The 21214-nt window shown below is 40.5% G+C and overlaps 1 protein-coding gene across 3 annotated transcripts; it reads right to left on the reverse strand.

Moving 5' to 3' along the window:
* Positions 1 to 370: 370 nt before the first annotated feature.
* On the reverse strand, positions 371 to 20785 carry LOC137098738 (microtubule-associated protein 1B-like). Of its 3 annotated transcripts, none has more exons than XM_067475284.1 (7): positions 20646 to 20785; positions 8720 to 9859; positions 8396 to 8610; positions 7043 to 7252; positions 4757 to 5319; positions 4383 to 4474; positions 371 to 2670 (listed from the first exon to the last, which is right to left on the reverse strand). In XM_067475284.1, the coding sequence occupies exons 2-7, from the start codon at positions 9743 to 9745 to the stop codon at positions 2578 to 2580; spliced, it is 2199 nt and encodes a 732-aa protein (XP_067331385.1). In that variant the 5' UTR covers positions 9746 to 9859; positions 20646 to 20785; the 3' UTR covers positions 371 to 2577. The 3 variants fall into 3 exon arrangements, with proteins under 3 accessions (XP_067331385.1, XP_067331383.1, XP_067331384.1); XM_067475282.1 differs by lacking the exon at positions 20646 to 20785 and adding an exon at positions 14865 to 15195; XM_067475283.1 differs by lacking the exon at positions 20646 to 20785 and adding an exon at positions 14861 to 14999.
* Between the last annotated feature and the right edge of the window lie 429 nt (positions 20786 to 21214).

Here is a 21214-nt window from a genome sequence, read left to right on the forward strand (position 1 = left end):
GAAAAACAGGTTTGTAATCAGGATCACCAAGTGAGATGAGCAGAGTGGGGGATTTATGCAGCACAGGAGAGGCAGCCCTGAGCAAGCACAACACACATAAATGAGTGTCCTCATAATGACTGAGAGACTCTTTACTAAAACCATGTTAATTTTTTACACTGGAAACACTGGACAATTTCCACGACTAAACAAATTAAAATTTGATGGGGTTTATGTGGTCACTGATGGAAAATCTATTCCAAACAGGTGTGTTATCACAACAAACTGAAGATATGATACATTTTTTGTAAAGCTTTCCTGCAGATAGATGTAGTGTTAGTGTCTGACCATTAAGACACTGATAGACAAACAAACCACCAAGAGAAACAGGTTTCAGGAGTTACCGTTTATTGAAGATGCCACACCAGACCTCTAATTTGGCAATAATAGATGACTGAACTGCAAGGCAAATAAACTAAGGAATAAACAGAATAAACATGATAATAAAGTCTTTTAAATAGTAAGGAGACTTGATGCCATAAATTGCACTGGTAAGTAAAACAGAAGTATGGGTGTGATTACAACATCCCAACTACAATGCGACTGCAGGGCAAACACTGTGTGTGCAGTTGTGTGTAATATGTGCTATGACACAATATATCTAACAGAGTAGCATAACATGCTGAACTTTAAACCTGTCCTGTTCTTAACATAGCAATTATCATTGTGCATTCAATACATCTCACAATCTTATACCTCACAGCTTTAAATGTTAAAGGATAAGTTCAAATTTGTTTCAGTCCACCTTAAAACTACTGGCACTGAATTATTCTATTATTAGAATGGATAGATTAGATTGGGCAAAACCATTGTTTCCAAAATGTTTTTTATTTTAAAAATGCGAGGTTTTAGAAATTGGCAACAATACACATTTGGGTTTTCGTGCCTGGTATTATTCCACCCTAACAATTATGACCTTCCCCTTTCTGAGCTGACTTGAATGCACCTTTATTTCACAGCTGAGCCAAGTTTAGTTTATTGGAAAAAAACAGAAATGCACCTTGTTCAGGAGCTTGAAAACAAACTAAAATACGACCCACCTAGCTGATGTATGGAGGATTGACACACATACACTTATGTACATTTTTTTTATTTTCTAAAAATCATGGCAGACTTCCCATTTCAAATAGATAATCTGACATATTATAAACATTTTAAAAGCTTTGAGGATTTGTAAGCATTGCTGAATTAATAAATACTCTATACTGTATGCAGCAAAAATACAATACAACAATTTTCTCTTTTTAGGAATCAGAGCAGGACGTAAAAATATGTAAAAATCATCACTACAACTAAGGGTCTTCTTCAGAGTCATTCAGTCATTCAGCAAGAAACTGCAGTGCCACACATGTGTCAGTCCACCTCCCTAGAGTTTTAAACTCTGTTTATTTCCTCCCAAAGGGTGGACGTAATAACTAATGTAATGCTTTTTTATTTCATTTTATTTTACACGATGGAGTGTAGCAAACAGAACTAACCAAAGCTAACATTATATTAGGCAACTAGTTGATTAAAGTTGCAATATATTAAAATGGCTTCTGGATTAATTTTATGGGTTTGTATAGAACATCAACACCTTTTCACAAAGTCCATGTCCTGTGATGTATATTCTGTATTTCTAGTTAAGCAAAGAGTAAAGGACACTAACAATGCTTTGCTTTCAACTTTGAGATGTGGCAAATAGTTGGTACAACTCTAATCCAAATTCACTTAGTAGCGACATTGTTCAGCTAATATAAAACTGTTTAGCAAGATGTCCAACACTGAAACCTGGGACATCCAAACTCTTTTATTCATGGCTCATTATAATATTTCCCTAAGGCAGTGGTTTTCAAAGTCAAGCTTGGTTCCTTTAAAATAGATGGATTGTCATTTGAAAATAACAAAATTATGTTAAATATGTATTGCATATACCTTCTCAAATTTCAGCAACACCCCATATAGTATTACAATTAAAGTAGTCAATTCTTAAAATATAACTTAAAAACTGAAATGTAATCTTCCAGACGAGTTTGAAAATCACTGCATTACACTCATAGTCATAGTCGAAATAATAAACCTAATAACAAATAGTTGGGCAAGTATCATAGGTCATACATCTAGAAATCAAAGTGCAATAAAAGGAGAAAAAACACATTTTACCAGTGCATTTGAAGTTCAAATAGAATCTGTGCCCCACGTAAAAAATCTGTGGTTTTCTTATGATTTTACAATTTTATACCTAAGGATTATTGTGATTCATCTCCTAGGAATGTGCCCTAATTGTCCCCAAAAGTTGAGGAACACGTCCTGTGAACTGTGACATGACAAGCAGTGTCATGGGTCACGCACTCACACTTTCATAAGACTTTGAAAAACAAGCTTACTGAAAGATGCAGTCCTTTCTGCATGTGGCATCCCACAGAAACCAGACGTATAATCCACTGTTTTGACAACCACTGGACAGGACGGTGGGAGTTTTCTTGCCAAAGTAAGGAAAACACAGATGCGTGGGACATTTTGGCTCTTAAATATCTGACAGCTGACTGGCATCGTTGCTCACTCCTTCTTCTGATTGGCTAGTAAGGAGGCCTCCCATCGCTGCGCCATGGCATTCTGTCTTCGAGGCACTGAAGAGAGGGAAGGGGGGAACTGGAGGGAGGGGGGAGATTCAGCTATAGCACTGGAATAGTGTTATGGTGGGATGGATTATTAGATGGATGGCATTAATGGATTTTGGAAGAACAAATAAAGATGGGATAATTAATTGGATAGGATAGAGGAATTGTTGGATGGATGGATTGATGCAGGAATGACGGTATATGAAAAAAATGAGCAGAACAATGAATAAAGTATTTGCTAAACTGTGAACTATAAGATTAAAAATTAATCAGTCCAACTGATTAATAAATCAGAAAGTTCACAATTATTAGAGGTAAAATTCATGGATGAATGAGTAAAGGAAGAAATCATTTACCCAACATGAAAACAGAAGAAGAAGAAAAAAATCTGTATTGTATGATACAGACAAAACACGAAGTATCGAACCATACTCATGTATTGTACGAATACCACAACAAAATATACAGTAAATATAATTATGGTATAATTATAATATTTTTATGGACATGGTGGCTGCGCGCTCAGTTGCAGCGGCTCAGTACTAACCTTCCATCTGACCTTTTGACGCAATTGCGTTGTACACCTTATATGTATAACGACAAATAACGCACACAATAAAATAATATGAGCTACAGAGCAACAAGGGTAATGTCATGAAATGTTTGTTTCATGAAGGACATTAAATATTTCCAAATCACTTTATTGTAATAAGATATGAACATAAATATATTATTAGAGGTTTTCTTGTTGGTGTGCTTGTATATGCACCTAGCTAAACTGGAACAACCCGGGCTACTGAATAAAACCTAAGACTTATCAATGCCTGATTACCATATAAAAAATCGAATGAAGCTGATTTCAATCAATGTGTTTCTGTGCATATAAGCAATCAGGTTATACTGTAGTTCAGTAATTCCAATAATAATCAATTCAGAAACCTTATTTAGAGTAAATTCATTTTTCACAAGGTTTATTTTGAGAATCCTTCCTGAGCCTTGTTTACAGGCAATCAGGCAGACAGTGAAAGTAACCACTTAGCAAAGATCCACATCCTGATGCTTTACTGTATTCTAAATAATTCCTTAAGATATGAGGTGGTGGAAAATCATTTCACTATCCAACTGCATGTACAAATATGTAACCGTGTTTCTGTGAGTAACATGGTTGGTGCATGTGGACAAGAACTCAAACACTTTTAAAACTAAGTTTGTCCTATAATTTAAATTGATGTATATCTTCAGATTCTCTATTAACTGTAGGCTGCGAAAAGCTGCTCTCCCTCTCCAGATAAACAGATCTGGTTTCTGTTTGCTTGTACACTGGCTTTAGGAAGTATTCAGACCCCTGTGGCAGCCACCAAGGGCCAATGCTCTACCACCAGAGCCACCAGGCCCCCTCTGATGTGTTTTAGAATTCTTTAGAATTTTTGACAGGATAGAAATAGGAAAACGGATGCCTCAGTAACATCAGCCATTAATGATAGAGGGATAGAGTGGTTAGAGGGAAGAGCTCACAGCTCACTCTGACTTTGTCAAACACCTTTATAGATGAGTAGAAAGGGAAAAGTTCTGACCTATAGAAACAAAATGTCATACTTTTGGTCAAACCTTCATGCACTGTGCATGATTTGAGGGCAGACTGATGCGCACAAATGGCAATTTCTATTTATTTTAAATCAAGATTACAACACAATAATGTGTATGCTCTCTAAAGCCAGGATATATGTGTGTGCTTCAGCAAACCTTGTGGTCACAAGACAAACTCGATCGTTCAATTTTTCGGGTCCTAGAAGGCGATGAAGGGGAGGAAACACATCTATCTGGAATCTCTGGAACTGAAAAAAAAATTAGAAAAATAGAATGAGTTAATCAAATAGGGGAAAGAATGATCATTTTATTTGATTATCCCAAGGCAGGACTGTACTCTGATTTTCCAGTGTTCAACAGCTCTTACTGAATGATAAAATACACCATCATCTGCAAACATATGAATTTGTTTTAGTTGGTGACATTTAGAAATTGTTGAATAAAACAAGTGGCACAAAGCTGGAACGATGAAACAAAGATTTCTAAAGTTCATCTAGTGTCTGATATTTAGACATGTGGATAATACATACCACTGTAACTGATGTTATTGCTCAGGGTCGGAGACACCAGCACAGTATCGTACCTCTCCCTCCCTCTCCTCCACTCCTCTTCTCTTCTCCTCCTCCACATCTCCTCCCTCTGCTTCCTCCACTCTTCCTCCCTCTGCCTTACCATCTTAATTTCTTGCTCAACTAGTGACTGGCTGCTGAGGGAGCGCAGCTTAAAAAACGGATTAGATGAGAATGTGCTCTCCTGCGTTTCCATGGTCACCGGCTGCGAGCTTAGGCAGAATTCAGAAGCACTGCGAATGATCAGATTCGAGGTTTCCACTACTATGACGTTGGCAGAGGGTACCGCATCCAGGCTCGCTGGCCAATCAGACAGACCCCCGATTGCAGTGGACAGTAGTTGGTTCCTGGATGTTGAGCTGGAGGAGTCAGGCTCGAGGATGATGACATTATTGGCTGTCATCTCATGGTAGACAGATCGGGGAAGGGATGAGGAGCAGGAAGGGGAAGGGGAGATAGACAAAGTAGGGGTGCGACAAGCTGGAGGTCGGGGTGGAGATCGTCCTGTCTGTAGGCTGGATGGTCTGCACAAAGAACAACAGAAAAATCTGGTTTATTTGTGTGACAATTCCCTTTTCCAGTTAGAAGAAATTAATGCAATATCAATAAAGCTGTCATGGCTAATAGGGTGCCATTGTATTTTTTTTATATTTAGTGATCATATCTTTAAAGTAGGGCTGGCTGATCAAGCTAAAAGATCATATACACAATCCTTTTAATCAGAACCATCATTCAGACTCTAACTGGTTAGAAGGGTGAGCTTCTAATGCTTCGCGTTATCATTGATTATTTCTGTGAGACGACTCTTAATGAGCCCTAATGAGCAGGAAAGAGTTCTCCTTCAGACACAGCTGCAGATTAGATTAGAAAATACATTGCTAATTTGAGTTTAGCTATAAAACATACTGTAAATAAACAGTGAAAGACTGTGGATGCTTTAAGATTGATCATGAGCTTGTCATGATCCGACACACTTCCTCCCTTTGGATTTTTATTTTGTGGCCCCTTTTCCCTACTTCCTGTTCCTAGTTCTGTTCCTTAACTTTACCTTCGTTATCCATCATTGTTTGCACCTGTTCCCCTCACTTTTTATGTCCAGTCTTCCCCACAGTTCCCTGCCAGATCCTTGTCATCTAACCCACAGTCAACGCTCTGAACTCGGTAAACCTGATTGTTGCAATCCTGACTCTTGTATTCTGGACTTTATGTATCAACATCTTTTCGTCTGAGGTTTGAAAAATTCCTGTTTAATAGTTTATGTCGATCCGTGTCTGTTTTGTTAGTTTCCTTAGCCTTCCCCGGGTGTTTATTTGTTTAGTAGCTTATGTCTTATGTTTGTTAGTCTCCTAGTTTTTTGTTCATTTAGATTTATTCTTTCATACCCTAGCCTTATTTTATCCCTGAGGCTTTTGTTGTGTTTATTTTTAGTAATTATGTCTTCCTCCTGATGTCGACGTTAGTTTTATTGTCATCTTGTTTCTATTTAGTTAACTCCCCTCGTGATTTGGTCCTGTGATAATTTGTGTTAGTCTTTACCTGTTGTGAACCTGGTTTCTCGTACCCTCCTATTAGGAGCGATTTCCGTTTTGTCTTTTAAGTTGTCAATAAAAGCCTTTTGTTAGATCAGTCACGCTCACTTGGGTCCACCCTCACCCGAATTGTGATAGAGCTAAGATCTTCAGATTGCCCACCACTAAATCCCCCTTCTGAATATCTGTGGACAACCTGTGTGGTAATAGGTTGAGTTATCAGACCTGACAGTACTGCATTTAATTGTTTCTTTCACATACCTGTGTCGTACTGTTAATTTTAGAGGCACTATGGTTTTAAGTAGTCACTATAATTTGCAGTAAAATTGCCCTGTTCTAAATCTTTAAGCTTTACTTCTCATGCAATGGTAAAAATGTGCAGTTTATCTTTAGTTGGTGAAATGGTCACATCTAGGAGGTCTCTCCTAAGATCCATCGTGTGGTGGTGAAAACCCCTCTACCCCGTTAATCCTCTCTGCCTGCACACTCCCCCATTTGTGGACCCTTCAACGAATTCTTGTCACATTGCTGGCAGCTAATGGGCATCCAAATACAACAAAAAGTCCTCCGTTCTCGCTGATTTTAAACCCACTGCAATAAAAAACTGAACGCGGTTCTGCAATGTCACACTCGTAAAGGCATTTATGGTACTATAGACAGTTTGATCATTAGTGTGGTTGCCAGAAAAAAAAATCTATTGATGATCAATTCATTGTACCTGGGTATAGCCAGGCCCTGTGCAATCACCCCCCTCTCTCTGCGGTGCTTTTCTTCTCTCTCCAGAGTCAGTCGGATCTCTCTCTCCACAGCACTCTCTGGCTCCTCCAGGGGGCTGCGGTACAATGACTCATCCAGGCCTGAGTCCTCTGAACTGGGGGACAAGGTGGAGGACAGGGGAGCCTCCCTGGGCTCTGATGGATGAACCCCCCTGCGGGACAACAGCAGGAATCCCAACTTAATTCAAGGTAAGCTAAAATTAAAAGCTAAAAAGTCAAGTTTTGTTTTTATAGACAATAGGGGGTTGTAGAATGCAACTACCCACTGAGCCTGCATGGGAAGTGTCCCGATTTTACTAGCTGTAGGGATGATGTCCATTCATATTTGTACAGGTTGCAGTTTTGACAATAGTCCAGAAGCCAAGACTAGTTTACTACCACAGATTAAGAAAAGCAACAAACTCCCACATTTAAGAAGCAGGAACCAGTGAAGTTTTGGTAATTTTGCTTAGTAAAATTCTTAAACCATTAATCAGCCAAAAGATCAACGTCTTTTGGCTTGTCCCTTCAGGAGACGATGTTCTGAAAGTTAATTTGGCATGAGTTTTTACACCGGGCAGCCTTACTGCTACAGCCCTCCAATTTCTATCCGGACTCAGGACCAGCACCAAATGAGGTGTGGTACTTGAGCCTGTAGCCTTCTGCATCCCAACCCAATGCTCTACCACTGATCCTCTACGCCAGGTCATTAAAATAGTAATAAAATATTAATTATTTTTCAGTCATTTAACTAATCATTTAATCAATTAATTCATACAATATAAGGTCTGATATTCAGATTTAAAGTTACTTCATGTTAACTGTTGGGGGAACAGGCCGCCCTCTTGTGTTAAATGTTGTCTGATTATACAGTAGTGGTTAGAGATTCTCCATGCTATTCAATTGGTGAGTTGGAGTCTGTGTTTGGAATTTCTGTCATGAAAAGCCATTTATTGTATTAGTTTTAAATAGCATTGCTTGCTATTGTGATTTGTTTTCGTAGGGTTCATTTTTTCTTGCATCAAATTTGAAAGATATGCCTGTATGCCAGGTCATAGTGACCCTAAATGTGACGACCGAAATCTGCTCATTCTTGAGTCCACATGGATGTTTCTGCAAAATCTAAATGGGTTCTCCTCCATTCAGAACAGTGGGATGTAGGAAAAAACATTATAAAGGTTAGAAATATATAATTTTCCTTTTTGTATACTGATATGCATGATACTGATATTGTATATGTCTGAAAGGTAAAATCTACAGTCTGCATAAAAAGACCCTCAAAAACACAAACCGTCAGTACCTGCACTATTTCTTACCTGTGTTTGAGTCGAGGGCTTCGAGTTGGGGGGTATAGTGATGTATGGGTCCCCTGGAAGCTCCCCTGAGCGCGGAGCCCTGGTTTGGGGATAGGCTGACCTTTTACTTCCTCTTCCATCTTTTTCCACTGCTGGCGTGCCAACAGAAAGTCTACATGCTCAGTGGAGACATTTTCACTGTGGGTCTCCTGGTGTACACAGAAATCTGAAGGAAGCTGACAATAAATGTTCAGGATTAGATAAGTAAACAGTGACTGGATGGATGGGACAGAGAAGTATCTGAAAAGTGAAATGCAGTTGTCACATGTGTGAAAATAGTCTTACCCTCCTGTCAGGGTCTGTGGAGCTGGCAGTGGAACTGACAGAAGGAGAGCGGAGAAAAAGATCTCTCCTCGTCTTCATCTGTTCCTCATCATCACCTCTGCCTCCTGTCCTCTCCTCCTGCTCCTCCATTCTGGTCTCTATCTCTGCCTCATAAGCTTCCTCGTGCTGCTCCTCATCTTCCCCTCCTATTCCCTTGCTCTCTCCATCACATGTGCTGCTCTGAATCCCCCCATCTGCTTCCTCTTGGTTGGTGACATCAGAGGGTGCGAAGGTAGCCCATTGGTCCTCTCCGGCATCACTGTCTGAGTATACAATAGCCAGTTCAGCCTGGAGGCAGTCGCTAAGGTGACCGTCGCTAAGGTCATCTCTGTTGCTGAGGTTGTGAAGCCAGGCGTCCTGCCACACTGCTACTGGCTGTTCTGAAGAATCTGAGGGGAGAGTCAGCGGCTCTGATGATGCAGAACACAGAGGACTGTCAGAGATGAGAAAAAGCTCTGACAAAGCATCTTCTTTCATCTCTCCAACGACTGCTTCGCTCCAATCATCCTCTACTTTTGTGTCTCCATTTTCCCTTTCTATTTTATCTCTCTCTTCACCTTCTTCCTCTAGTTCTCTCTTCACCCAGTCATTACTTTCTGTTTTTTCTTTACTTCCATCTTCTGCCTCTACATTTCCTCTATCTTTGTCTTCTGTATTTATCTCTCCTTTCTCTTCAACTTGTCCTTTTGCTGCTCCTCTCCCTTCTTCTCTCTCCACTTTTCCTCTTTCTCCATCTTCTCCCTCCCCTCCGGCTTTCTTTTGTTCTTCTTTGCTTTCACCTCCTCCTTTTTCCTTCTGCTCTCCTATGGCAAACACAAGATAGTCACACTCATCTCCATCTCTGTTCTCACATTCTTCCTCTGCCTCTTCTTCTTCCATCCCATGGCCCTCTGGGTACTGGACTTTTTCTACTTCCTGGCTATGTGAGCTGAATAAGTTGTTTCTTTCTAGGTCTGTTAGTGGTTGATCAGGTGAGCTGATCTCCATGGCAACTGGATTGGTTGGCTGTGTAGGAGTGGAGTCGTCGTCCACAGGGTTATTGTTGTCGTGGTTACCACCAGTTAGTTCTGGTGTTGTTCTTCTTAGACCAGCTGTGGCTCTCTGTGGAAATACACAGTTAGACTATACAAAAAAATCTAAATTTTGTGTTATGAATAAAGAATATGCCCAAACTTTTCTTTAGGAATATATAGCTATGAACAAGAAGTGTTAAAAGTGTAACAGTGCAACATCTGAAGTTCCACAACAACTTAGCTGATAAAAAGCCTTGATTAAAAGCTTCAGAACATGCAATTAAATAAATCTTGAGTTCATTATGGGCAACTGAAATGGTAGTTTTGTTTTAAAAAAGTTGGCCAGGAGCAACAAAAGACTGGTAAAGTTGTGCGATGCTCAAACCAAACACCTGGTGAAACATCTTACAACTAATGGCAAAGTGCCAAAAGGTCAGTATCATAACTGGGTATAAAACCAACATTCAAGAGAAAGAGGGGTAAGTTTTGAAACTCTGTGAAAGAATGTTTCAACACTGTGGAAATGCCACATGGAAACATTTCTCAGCATCTTTTGGTCTGATGTGTAAAAATGTAAAACTCATCTTGGAAATTATGGCCACTGCATCCTAAGTGCTAAAGAGGAGAGGGACTGACTGACTTGTTAACAATGCACAATTTAAAACATCCTTTGATGGTGTGAGGATGTATTAAAGTACACAGCATGAATAACTTGGATATCTGTGAAGGTTCTGAGTGATATATTCAGGTTTTGGAGCAACGTGCAGTATGGCAAATGGTCTGCACATATATAGAGCTTTTCTAGCTTACTGGAACCCAAAGCACTTTACACTGCTTCTCATTCACCCATTCGCACTCACAATCACACTCACACACAGATGGGGGAGCTGCTATGCTGAATGCTGACGCTCACCGGGAGCAACTAAGTTGGGGTTCAGCGTATTGCTCAAGGACACTTTGGCATGTGACCGGAGGAGCCGGGTATCACACAACAACAACCCTGGGGTTGGTGGACGACTGGTCTATCTTCTGAGCCACAGTCGCCCCCGTATATATGCTGCCATACAGTCTTTGTTAGAGAAGGTCTTGTTTATTTCTGCAACGTAATGTCACACATTTTGAAAGAGAGCATGACTCAAAGTGGCCCTGAACAGTTGAGCAGCTGGAATCCTATATTAAGCAGGAATGGGGAAAAAATAGACCTTTTAATAACTAAAGCAATTGGTCTCCTTGGTTCCCCAGTGTTGTTAAAAAATGACATGATGCAGCACAGTGGTAAAGATGAACCTTTTTGATGTGTGTAGTTAGTATCAGATTAAAAAATGACTGAATGTTTTTCAAAAATCAGTCACATTTTTCAGTTTTAACTTTTCATATGTTGTCTTTATAGCATGCACAATCAAAGTTAGTTATCAAATGATTTGCAAAATATTGCATTCTTTTTTATTTACTTTTTACCCAACTTCCAAGCTTTTGTGGAAATATGGTTTTATATAAACACAGTCATATACATAAACTCACAGACACAGCAGAGTAGAATAAAGAAGTGAATATGTTTTAATAAGCAAAACTCAAGCTTTCAAATTGTTACCATGGCGGCACTGCGTTGGCTGGGAGTGGGTTAGCAGATTATTATGGTCTGTCTTTCCAAGCATGTGTTGGTGACAGACAAGCGGTGTTTCTATGGTAACACTAAGTATAGCTGCAGAGGCAAGCAAGCTGCTAAACTCACTTTTCTCTCAGTTAAGTCACAATGTGTGGGGATCGATGAAATTAATTACATTTTACATGCCAACAATTCTCAGCTACTGACAAAATGAATATGGTGATATTTTATGTGCACGTCTGGAGCTGAATGATAGTTATATTGATGTGATAAGATAGATGTATAATGGTTTTAACTAAAATGTGAAATATTCAAATATTAAGGTGACACAAAATAAAGCCTGCAAAGACACAAACACATTTTTCAGGTAGAGAATGGTAAATCAATTTTTCAGAGTGACACAAACTGCAAACTGAGTCTTTTTATCATTGGAACTTAAATTGCAGTCCAGTATCATTTGGAAAGTCTAGAGAAGCCATGGGATTGTTTTTTTTTTCCCTATTGATGTGTGTGTGGGGAGACAAATGAAGATGGTCTCTAGTGTGCATGCTGAGTGGGCCCAAAAATACAGAAGCATGATGATTATGAGTTAAAGGGGACTATAGGCCACTGAACAGCCTTTGCAGAAATGAATAGTCACCATGTTTTATAGAGGAACAATGTTGGACGAGTTACTTAATCAATTACTACCCAATATTGTTAACTATGAACCGTTCAGCCGTAAAACTAATGTGTTATACTGCGGGATGTATGTGACTCAGGGGGTAGTAGTTGTCGATGCTGCATTGGTCAGTGGTTCAATTCTCTGACCACATGCCAAAGTGTCCCTGAGCAAGACACTGAGTTAACGTCTGCCAGATGACTACATTTAAAGGGTAACACAGTACTTAACTTTGATTACTCGGGTGTCAGTTCAGCCAGGTATATTCATTATAAGCATAATATTATTTAGGTAAAACAGATCAATGTTAAAGTACCAGATCATTAATGGTACAAGGAACCTCAATGTAATTTCTAAACATCAAACTGTAATCTCCTCCACTACTTATTACTGTCAATTTACTTATTACTTACTTATTACTCTTAATTTAATGTATGACTCAGCAATGCAATACTGCCCAAGGTCTTAAGGTAAAAAAAACGTTTGACTATAAGTATCAATTAACATATGTTATCCAAAGTGACTTACAACGGGGGCGGCTATAGCTCAGTTGGTAAAGGCAGTTGCTTACGGACCACAGGGTGAGTGGTTTGATCCCCGGCCCTGGCTATATGTCGAAGTGTCCCTGGGCAAGACCCTGAACCCCTAACAGCCCATTCCCCCTCCCCAGCGATGCAGTGCCGGTCCAAGCCTCGTAGAAATTGGGGAGGGTTGCGTCAGGAAGGGCATCCGGTGTAAAAACTATGCCAAATCAACATGCAGACAATGATCCGCTGTGGCGACCCCGAACTCACGGGATAAGCCGAAAGGAGAGTATTAGTAGATCCAAAGTAACTTACAACGGACATACACACACTAGAGTCAGTGTCTTGCTGGGGGACACGTGGTCATGTGGTCAACAACATTCATGAACTGACTCTACCCACTGATTCACAGTAGCCCAATTCTGTCTTTACTCTTGAATGGTTAGTCCAAAGATGCCTTTAGCCTTGTTCTGGACCCCTGGAGAAGCAGTGCTGCCTATTGCAGCAGGCATCTAACAGTCCATAGCACCCTCTCTTTCACAGAGGCTGTGCATTAGTCAGTCTAAGGATGCCACAAATGAAAGTTCAATCAGACTGAACTTGTGTGAGATGAGCAAACAGAATCAATTCCTGATCGGATGTCCAACCCCTCACCCCCCCTTCACCCCAAACATCCTCACTGGAATAAATAGGAAATGACTTTTAGCGTGACCCTGTGCTAACACACTAACTGTTCCAGCCAATGTATCTGCCAGGCTGGATCAATTCTCATCAGTTATTTCAGCTCAAACTTGCAGTCTCCCTTTGCCAATGTGGATATGGTCTGGCAGATTGCAAGCCAATGACAGACTGTAACAAAACATTCCTACAGTAGACAATTTTAACTTTTCGAAACAGGTACACAAATATAAAAGAAGTAACATTAACAAAAAATATTGTATAGTGTTTATGCTATAAGCCATGCCAATGATCTAACACACAGACCATTAACAATAGCCCTGGGACTTTTACACGGTGAGCTTCTACTGTTTGATGCTCTAAACCAACAGCCTGAAAATTCCTGCCTTGTCATCCTGCCAGGATACAGATTATGGGAGTATCTGTGAGTATGAATCTGGTCCCAACCCATGATAGGTTTATCTGGACATTTTCCACACAAGTTAAGAACAAATTAAGAAACAGCTCAGTGATGCATTAGCTCCAATTTTATGCTAGACAGTGCAGCTGTCACCTAACAGATGACAACATCTGTCTGCCTCTCGTATAACCTTAAATGACAGGATGTCCCTGAAGTCATTCATTATCATTTTCACTGTGCTGCACAACACACAACATTTTCAAGCATTTTCTGATGTGAAGTTAAATAAAAGTAAAAATAAAAAATATGTTGAAATAAATGCTCCATTGGTGATTGGTGAGCTCTGTTACTGAGCATATCACATGAAATATTCTCAAGCACTGGTGAATGGATTAAAGAGTGCTTCTGCAGCCATTCAATCAATTTATTCCTAATTTAGCGAGTCTTCAGATCTTCAGAAAGGACAACATATGAGGAAGGATTGGGGAGTTATTAGTGGCATGACATCTGTCTGCTCTAATCCACATTTCTGATTGCTGCCTGCCTCCAGCTGAACTGAAACCTTTAAGGATTATTGGTGGGTCTCTCCAACCTCTGTCCACTTGCACAACTCCCTCACTGAACGTCAAATTGATATGAAAGCCTATTTTCTACATGTTAATTGGACCCGCTTCTAGCCTCAAGTGTTTGCCTCCCACGAACAACTGGAAACAGCTGTCTGTTTGTGTGTGTATGTGAGAGAGAGTGGGAGAGAGAAAAGGTTGTTGAGGGGGTGTAAGAGAGAGGATTGCAGAGCACCATGTGTTTTATTGAAGATGTGAATAAATCAATAAGCATTCAACAATTCAGTATCCCATTCCTTTATGGTGTTCAGTCTCCACTTGACTCTGTTCTCGGTGTGGTTACATCCTTATTAGAGCCCAATATTCTAACGAAGCCTGTTCAAATGTAGAAATCACAAGCTTTTGCGCTGTGTATTACATAATATAGCATCTCAAAACTGGGCAAGGAGCCAAAAATCGTGACAGATAAGCGCACATACAGGAGCCAAGAAAGCCAGGCTCTGATGTTGGTACTGTAGCTCGAGCTAAGCCAAAGCCTCGCGCGCAGGCTAAACGCTGGCCAAAACACGCGTCCCCCCAAATCGCGGCGGCTGGAGGAGGAGGCCGTCGCTAATCATAAAGACTTTGCTGACATGTGTGAGCGGTTTGGTGATTTACCTACCAACAGCTTCCAGCACAGCAGCCAAAACGAGATCATCTCCAGGCGGCCGCGGCGCGCGCATTCCTCTCCACCTGTCCCCAACGGCAGCGCGAGCAGCCAGGCGGCCACCCGCTGACGCGAGGAGGAACGCATGCAAGCCGACGGCTGCGGCGCGTGTATGCGTTTGTGTGTGTGTGTGGAAGAGAGGTAGAGAGGCAGAGAGAAAGAAAGGGGGGGGGGGGAGGAAGGACAAATCGACCTGTACTATTATGTTTTCAGGGAATTAGAGCAGAAGAGATAAATCTGTATTGGCAGACTATTGTACATCTCTCTCTCTCTCTTTCTCTCACTCACTCTCTCTCTCTCTCTCGCTCTCTCTCTCTCTCTCTCTCTCTCTCTCTCTCTCTCTCTCTCTCTACTGTACCACTGGCTCTGCCTCTGTCTCTCTCTCCCTCAGCAATGTTAACAAGTGCTAGGCCTCCAGGGATGGTACCCACGTTCACAAAACTCGCGGTTTAATTGGATGCGTTATAGTGACGTCAACGTACAGACGACTAAATTAAGTAGGTAGCTGGAGAATGTTGCAACCTTTTTTTGTGTTTTATAACAACTAATCCCTAATGATTTATTTATTCAAGACTTGATAATGAAAGTAGCCTGTGTTTCTACAGATGTCAGGAGGACTCACATTTTTGCTGGTTCCTGTGTTTTTTGCTTTTTCACCCATTACCCGGGGAATGCAGTTTCCCAAAACAGCAAATCAACATGGCCACCTGACACAGACTCTGAGCCTACCACATAAAACAAATGAGCATATTTGGCATCACACCTCAAGTATACTGTATTTGTATCACTGAGCTGGGCAATTGGATGTTTAAAAATGTAAGGGTTTAGGGTTCATTTTTTGTAAACACAAATAAAGCTTGTTTGTGACTGGAGGATTAACCACCACCCCAAAAAAAGAAAAAAAAATCAATGCATACAAATACTGTCATTCCTCTAAACCATTCAGTTGAGTTTTGAACTTGTGCACATACGCATATCAATTTTAGATAGGTTTGCAAACTTCTTTAATGGTTGCACATATACTTGCATATATACCTTGGTTCCTCCCCTGTTCAGTCAACCCACAGGAACCTCGATGTTGTACAAAGTATATGATCAATCTATGTCCCTAGATCAAGACTCAGGTCAGATGGTCATAAGCTGTTTTTGTCATCTACGGAAAATTCAAAAAGTGAGGAAAATGTTGTCCAGTGTAGATATAGATGATTATACACCCTTTATCTCATCTTGTTTCGACTATTGTAATTAATTCTTCATTGTCTCAACAAATATGTTAGAAATCGCTTCAGATTGCCCAAACTCAGCAGTGAGGCTTTTAACAGGAACCAGTAGAAGATCACACATCACACTGGTTTTATATTCTCTTCAATGCTTACCAATCAAATATAGAATTAATTTTAAAATTCTGGTGCTCACTTGTAGAGCCCTTCATGGCCAGGCTACTGAGTACATCCCTGACCTATTGACCCCTTACGGCTCCTCTAGAGCCTTAAGGTCATCAGGTCAAAATCTGCTTGTGGTCCCTAAGAGCCATTTTTAAAGCTCAGGGGATCTTTCTTTTCAGTCTGTGGCTCCAAGACTGTTGAACGGCCTGCCCCTTTCAGTGGGTGTGGCTGATTCTGCTGATTGTTTAAAAAAAAAAAAAAGACACTCTTCTTCAGACAAGCTTTTAGCTGACTGGGCTCTTAATTAATTTAGATTGGAATTTTATGGTCTGTTTTTTTTTTTATATTATTTTTTTGTAAAGCACTTTGTGATTTTATCTGGACCTGCCTCTTGTCCAATGACTGCTGACCAGGATTTTTATTTTGGCCATGTTTTTAGTGCTCAGTGTTACACTATGGTGGTAATATTTAGTATTTATGTGCACTAGGGTTGGGCAGTAATGTGTGTGGCATTGAAGCAGAAAACCATCGATCTTTGATTGAAGGTACTTGAAAGTTTATGTAAATTTGTGATTATATAAATTAGCAAAATTTTTCTTCAAATTGGCATTTTTCGTTTGGCAGTCACTGCTGCTAGCTGTTTAAAACTTTTTTATTCTATTTTAATTTTGGAGAGCAGCATAGAAGCTTTGATAAGGTGCATACACAGAGGCTGAGAGAGCAAGAGCAGTTTTAACAATACTATGTGATGCAAAACCCTTATTTGACCTTCAAGCACAAAATCATTTATTGAACTGCCACCAAACCAGCACATGTAATGACTAGACCATTAATCTGGCAACCATCTGCTTTTAACCCTTTCTAAATAAAATTCCAATTGTCTAAGTTAAATTTAAAAACCAGTCCCAGAACTGTTTTAAATTAAACAGTCTCAGGAGTGAAGCCACTGTAATCCCACTAGTTATGACTTTTCCCCATGTGTGGCACATACTGTAAATTCCACAGTCCTTGAGCTGGAACACCCCATTATTATTGCTATCTGTCAGCTTCTCCTGTTCTGTTATTTTAGGTAAGTTACAGGTACAGTAAAAACATTAAAGCACAGCGCAAGTAAAACAGAGGACAGATAACAAGAGTTTTTTCCTCTTTTCCTCCTTTCCTTAATTGGTGACCCTAATAAATGTAATTGGTGACCCTAAATAGCTAAATAGGTGTGAATGTGAGTATGAATGACTGTCTGTCTGTGTATGTCTTTTGTGATAGACTGGAGGCCTGTCTAGGGTGGAACCCACCTCTCGCCCAGTGACAGCTGGGATAGGCTCCGGTCCCCTTTGCGACGCTAAACAGGATTAATGGTTACAGATCATGGATAGATGGATGGATTTTTTAGGTTTTCTCTGCATACTATATCTGTGTAGTCTTACTTTAATATGTAAAGTGCCTTGAGATTACTTTGTGGGAACTGGATATAAATATCAGAAACTAAACCAACAAACCCAGGCTGTATCCAAAATCGTCCCCTACTCACTGTACAATGAACTGTCTCAAACAGCTGTGATGACATCGGTTAGATTTAGGCACAAAAGGCTAAGGTTATGCTACAAGACAATTTACACAACCACAAAACAGACTGACAACGTTACTATAGTGCCCACATCCCACTACGTCTCACACTGGAGTCAAACCCTGGTATCCTGTAGGAAAGTCCTGTGTCTTCTTTCTATTATACTTGACTGAAAGACCCGTGCATCCTCTTTAAGTGTCAACGTGCATGCAAAAGTTCGGCACAAAGCAACACTTTTTGACGCCTTGGGAATGAAAACAGCCTTTCTACCTTATCCATGCACAAAGCGCTTTACACTGCCTTTCATTCTTGCCTTCATACTCATAATCAAATCAGTAACCCAGGGATTGATGGATATCTCTTGAATCATCGCTGCCCCTTGTGAAGTGTGAGACTGTTTTCCTGTGAAACATGACGGTGTAGGTCGTTTGTACTGGCTGCTAAAAGTGACCAACAGCTACGTATTACTGTTTGGTGACATCTAGCAGCTGCAGTGAATGTTAGGCCATCATGTAGTATTAAGCCTCTCAAACACTTGTAAGGAGCCAAGTTGGGCTGGGGATGGGTTACATGACAGGACTTTCACACAAGAGATTGGAGTCCAGTGTAAAATAACTGCTATTGGTATTTTAGCAACATGTAATGGATTTAATGTGAGATGTGATGGGACATTAAGGAAGGAGGGATTTTTAAGGCAAACCACAACTTTTTGATTAGCCCTAACATGTTCTTGTGAGGGTAAGGACAAAGGACCTATTGAGGCAAATAAAGTTGGAGGACTTTGGATGAATGTTACACTAAACAAAACTTCCACAGGTTGTCTTTATTGACTCCAGAGTAATTGACTGAACCAAATTTCCAACCATTATATGAATGTTTTGAAAACTTCTTCTGCATTTTAACATATCTGTCTGCTTCTATCCAAAACTTCAACATCAGGAGTTCAGATCATGTCAGCTGGAAGATAGAGTAGGTGACCAAGGTTGTAGTCCGCTGTTAGTATAAGCAATGTAATGACATCATCTGAACTGAAAAACTCCTTCGTATGATGTTGACTGGCATTGCTTTGTGCCAACAATGTTAATTCCCATTCACCCATTCACACACACAGTCACACACAACGACGGCGGTTGCTGCCGTGCAAGGTGCTCACCTGACCCACTGGGAGAAACCTGGGGTTCAGTATCTTGCCCAAGGACACAAGAGAGATCATATTTCACCTTCATTAGCTTCTCTCCATTGGCTTCCTGTTAAATCTGGACTAGAATCTAAAACCCTGCTTCTTACATATAAAGCTCTAAACACTCAGGCTCCATCATATCTAAATGACCTCATAGTTCCTTATCATTCCAGTAGAACACTTTGATCTCAGAATGTAGGCTGGTTCACAGAGCCTTTAGCTATCAAGCTCCTCTCCTGCGGAACCAACTCCCAGTCCAGATTCAGTAAGCAGACACACTCTCTACTTTTAAGTCTAGGGTTAAAACCTTCCTCTTTGATAAAGCTTATACTTAGTTATAGTCATGCTGCTATATGCTTAGACTGCTGGGGGACCTAGCCCCCCCCCGATGTAATGAAGTCCTTTCCTCCTCTCGTCCCTCTCTCCTCTCCTCTCACCACACATTCGTCACCACTGTATCACATTAACTTTGTGTCTTTCTCCCATAGTTGTCTTTCTCTTTCTCTGTCTCCCTCTCTCTGTCCCTTTCTGCAGTTGTCCCTGGCTTTGGAACTGTGCATTTTCCAGTGCACAGCTACTGGTCTTACCAATCTTCCCGATGTTTTGTTGTTGCTTTTTGTTGCTCTTTTCTTTTCTCTCTTCTCTTTCCACTCACCCCAACCAGTCAAGGCAAATGGCCGTCCATCCTGAGCCTGGTTCTGCAGGAGGTTTTTCCTCTTTACGCTTGCCTATGGCCTGCTCAGGGAGGATTTGATGGGTTTTCTCCACATATCTTTATAGTTTTGAGTTTATTCTGTAAAGTGCCTTGAGATGACTTTGTTGTGAATTGGTGCTCTATAAATAAAGTTGAATTGAACTGAAGCAAAGCCAGCCAGAAGCTTTCTGCCATTCAAATATATGTACTCCCTAAAGTAGAACCACAGAAAGCAAGTTGATGATAAGTGTCAACACTGAGGGTCTTTTACACCCTAAGGTCTAAGATACATGCAGACATGTGAGAGAATATAAAAAAGACCTAAAGAAATGCACTAGGTTTAGAAACATGGTAACAATGTGAATCCATAACCTTGAGATTTTCCTGATCATAAATCAGCTACACTACATCTACACACTGTATGAGTCAGATAACATTTTAATAGTGAAAAGTGCTACCATACTGTATTTAGGTCTAATCGTACTTCCATGTTGTAATCAGCTAGCACAGATCATTACATGGTAAACAAAACCCATCTGCATGATCCTCACTGCACCCATTTCCTCTTCTTTTAATCTTTATTAGTGACACGCCTGGCTTTTATATTCCACACGAATAGATCAGTCAAGCAATGGGACAAATAATGTATGAATTTGGGATAAAAGACAAAAAGATAATGAGTTCAATATTCTTTCCCCACATGTTGGAGATGGTACAAATAAAACAAAAACCGGTGGTGTTCTACAAAAGTTCAGGATTCTCTCATCAAGCCACAAAGACAACCAAACACATCTTTTTGCACAAAGAATCTGAAGAGTTCTTATCCCAAAGTCTTGTCAGTGTGCTTCACAACCTCTGGGAAACTTTAAAGTAAAGCAGAAGCACAGACATGAGAAGGAGAGCAGTGTCTTACCGTCTGTTGGTGAAGTGATGCGACATCAACTGGTTACAATGATGTAAAAGCAGTGAGCGCTTCTGTTTCCATCCCGCTGTCTTTCTCTTCTCTATGAGGTTCATTCTCTCATTCCTCTTTATACCCCCACCCCCTCCCCTCTCACTAATGCACATATCTCAGTGCCAGCGGGGCGCATATTGCATATCGAGTGTGCGTGTGGGCAGCAGCCAATCAGAAAACAGCAGCTTTAGCGACATGTTCGGCCTCACACCAACACACTTGTGAGTGGATGGATACAGGCATAAACAATTATACACAATTCTCTCCCTCTCTCTCAAACACACACACACACACACACACACACACACACACACACACACTCGTTAAACACATCTGTCATCTGCAATCCAACTTTTGAGAGGATTAGTGTGTGTATGTTTTTTATTTATTTTGAAACTCTACTTGATAATCTCCTACACACACTCCTTGTTGATGTATGATTGTGTGCAGAATGTATGGCCATTGCATCATTGTGATTTTGTGTGTGATGTCTATGCAGTGTAAAGCTCCTCATGTTTTAAATCAGG

The sequence above is a fragment of the Channa argus genome, chromosome 14 (genome assembly GCF_033026475.1).
Source record: "Channa argus isolate prfri chromosome 14, Channa argus male v1.0, whole genome shotgun sequence".
Classification (NCBI taxonomy): Eukaryota; Metazoa; Chordata; class Actinopteri; order Anabantiformes; family Channidae; genus Channa; species Channa argus.

Bases quoted from the DNA above. Each gene is read 5' to 3' on its own strand.
- LOC137098738 (XM_067475282.1), bottom strand. From the start codon at position 14,996: ATGCGTTCCTCCTCGCGTCAGCGGGTGGCCGCCTGGCTGCTCGCGCTG. The intron at 5,320-7,042 runs GTACAATGAATT...TTCTTTGTGCAG, and splicing joins CAGGGCCTGGCTATACCCAG to ACCATCCAGCCTACAGACAG. The intron at 4,475-4,756 runs GTATGTATTATC...TTTTTTTTTCAG, and splicing joins CAATAACATCAGTTACAGTG to TTCCAGAGATTCCAGATAGA.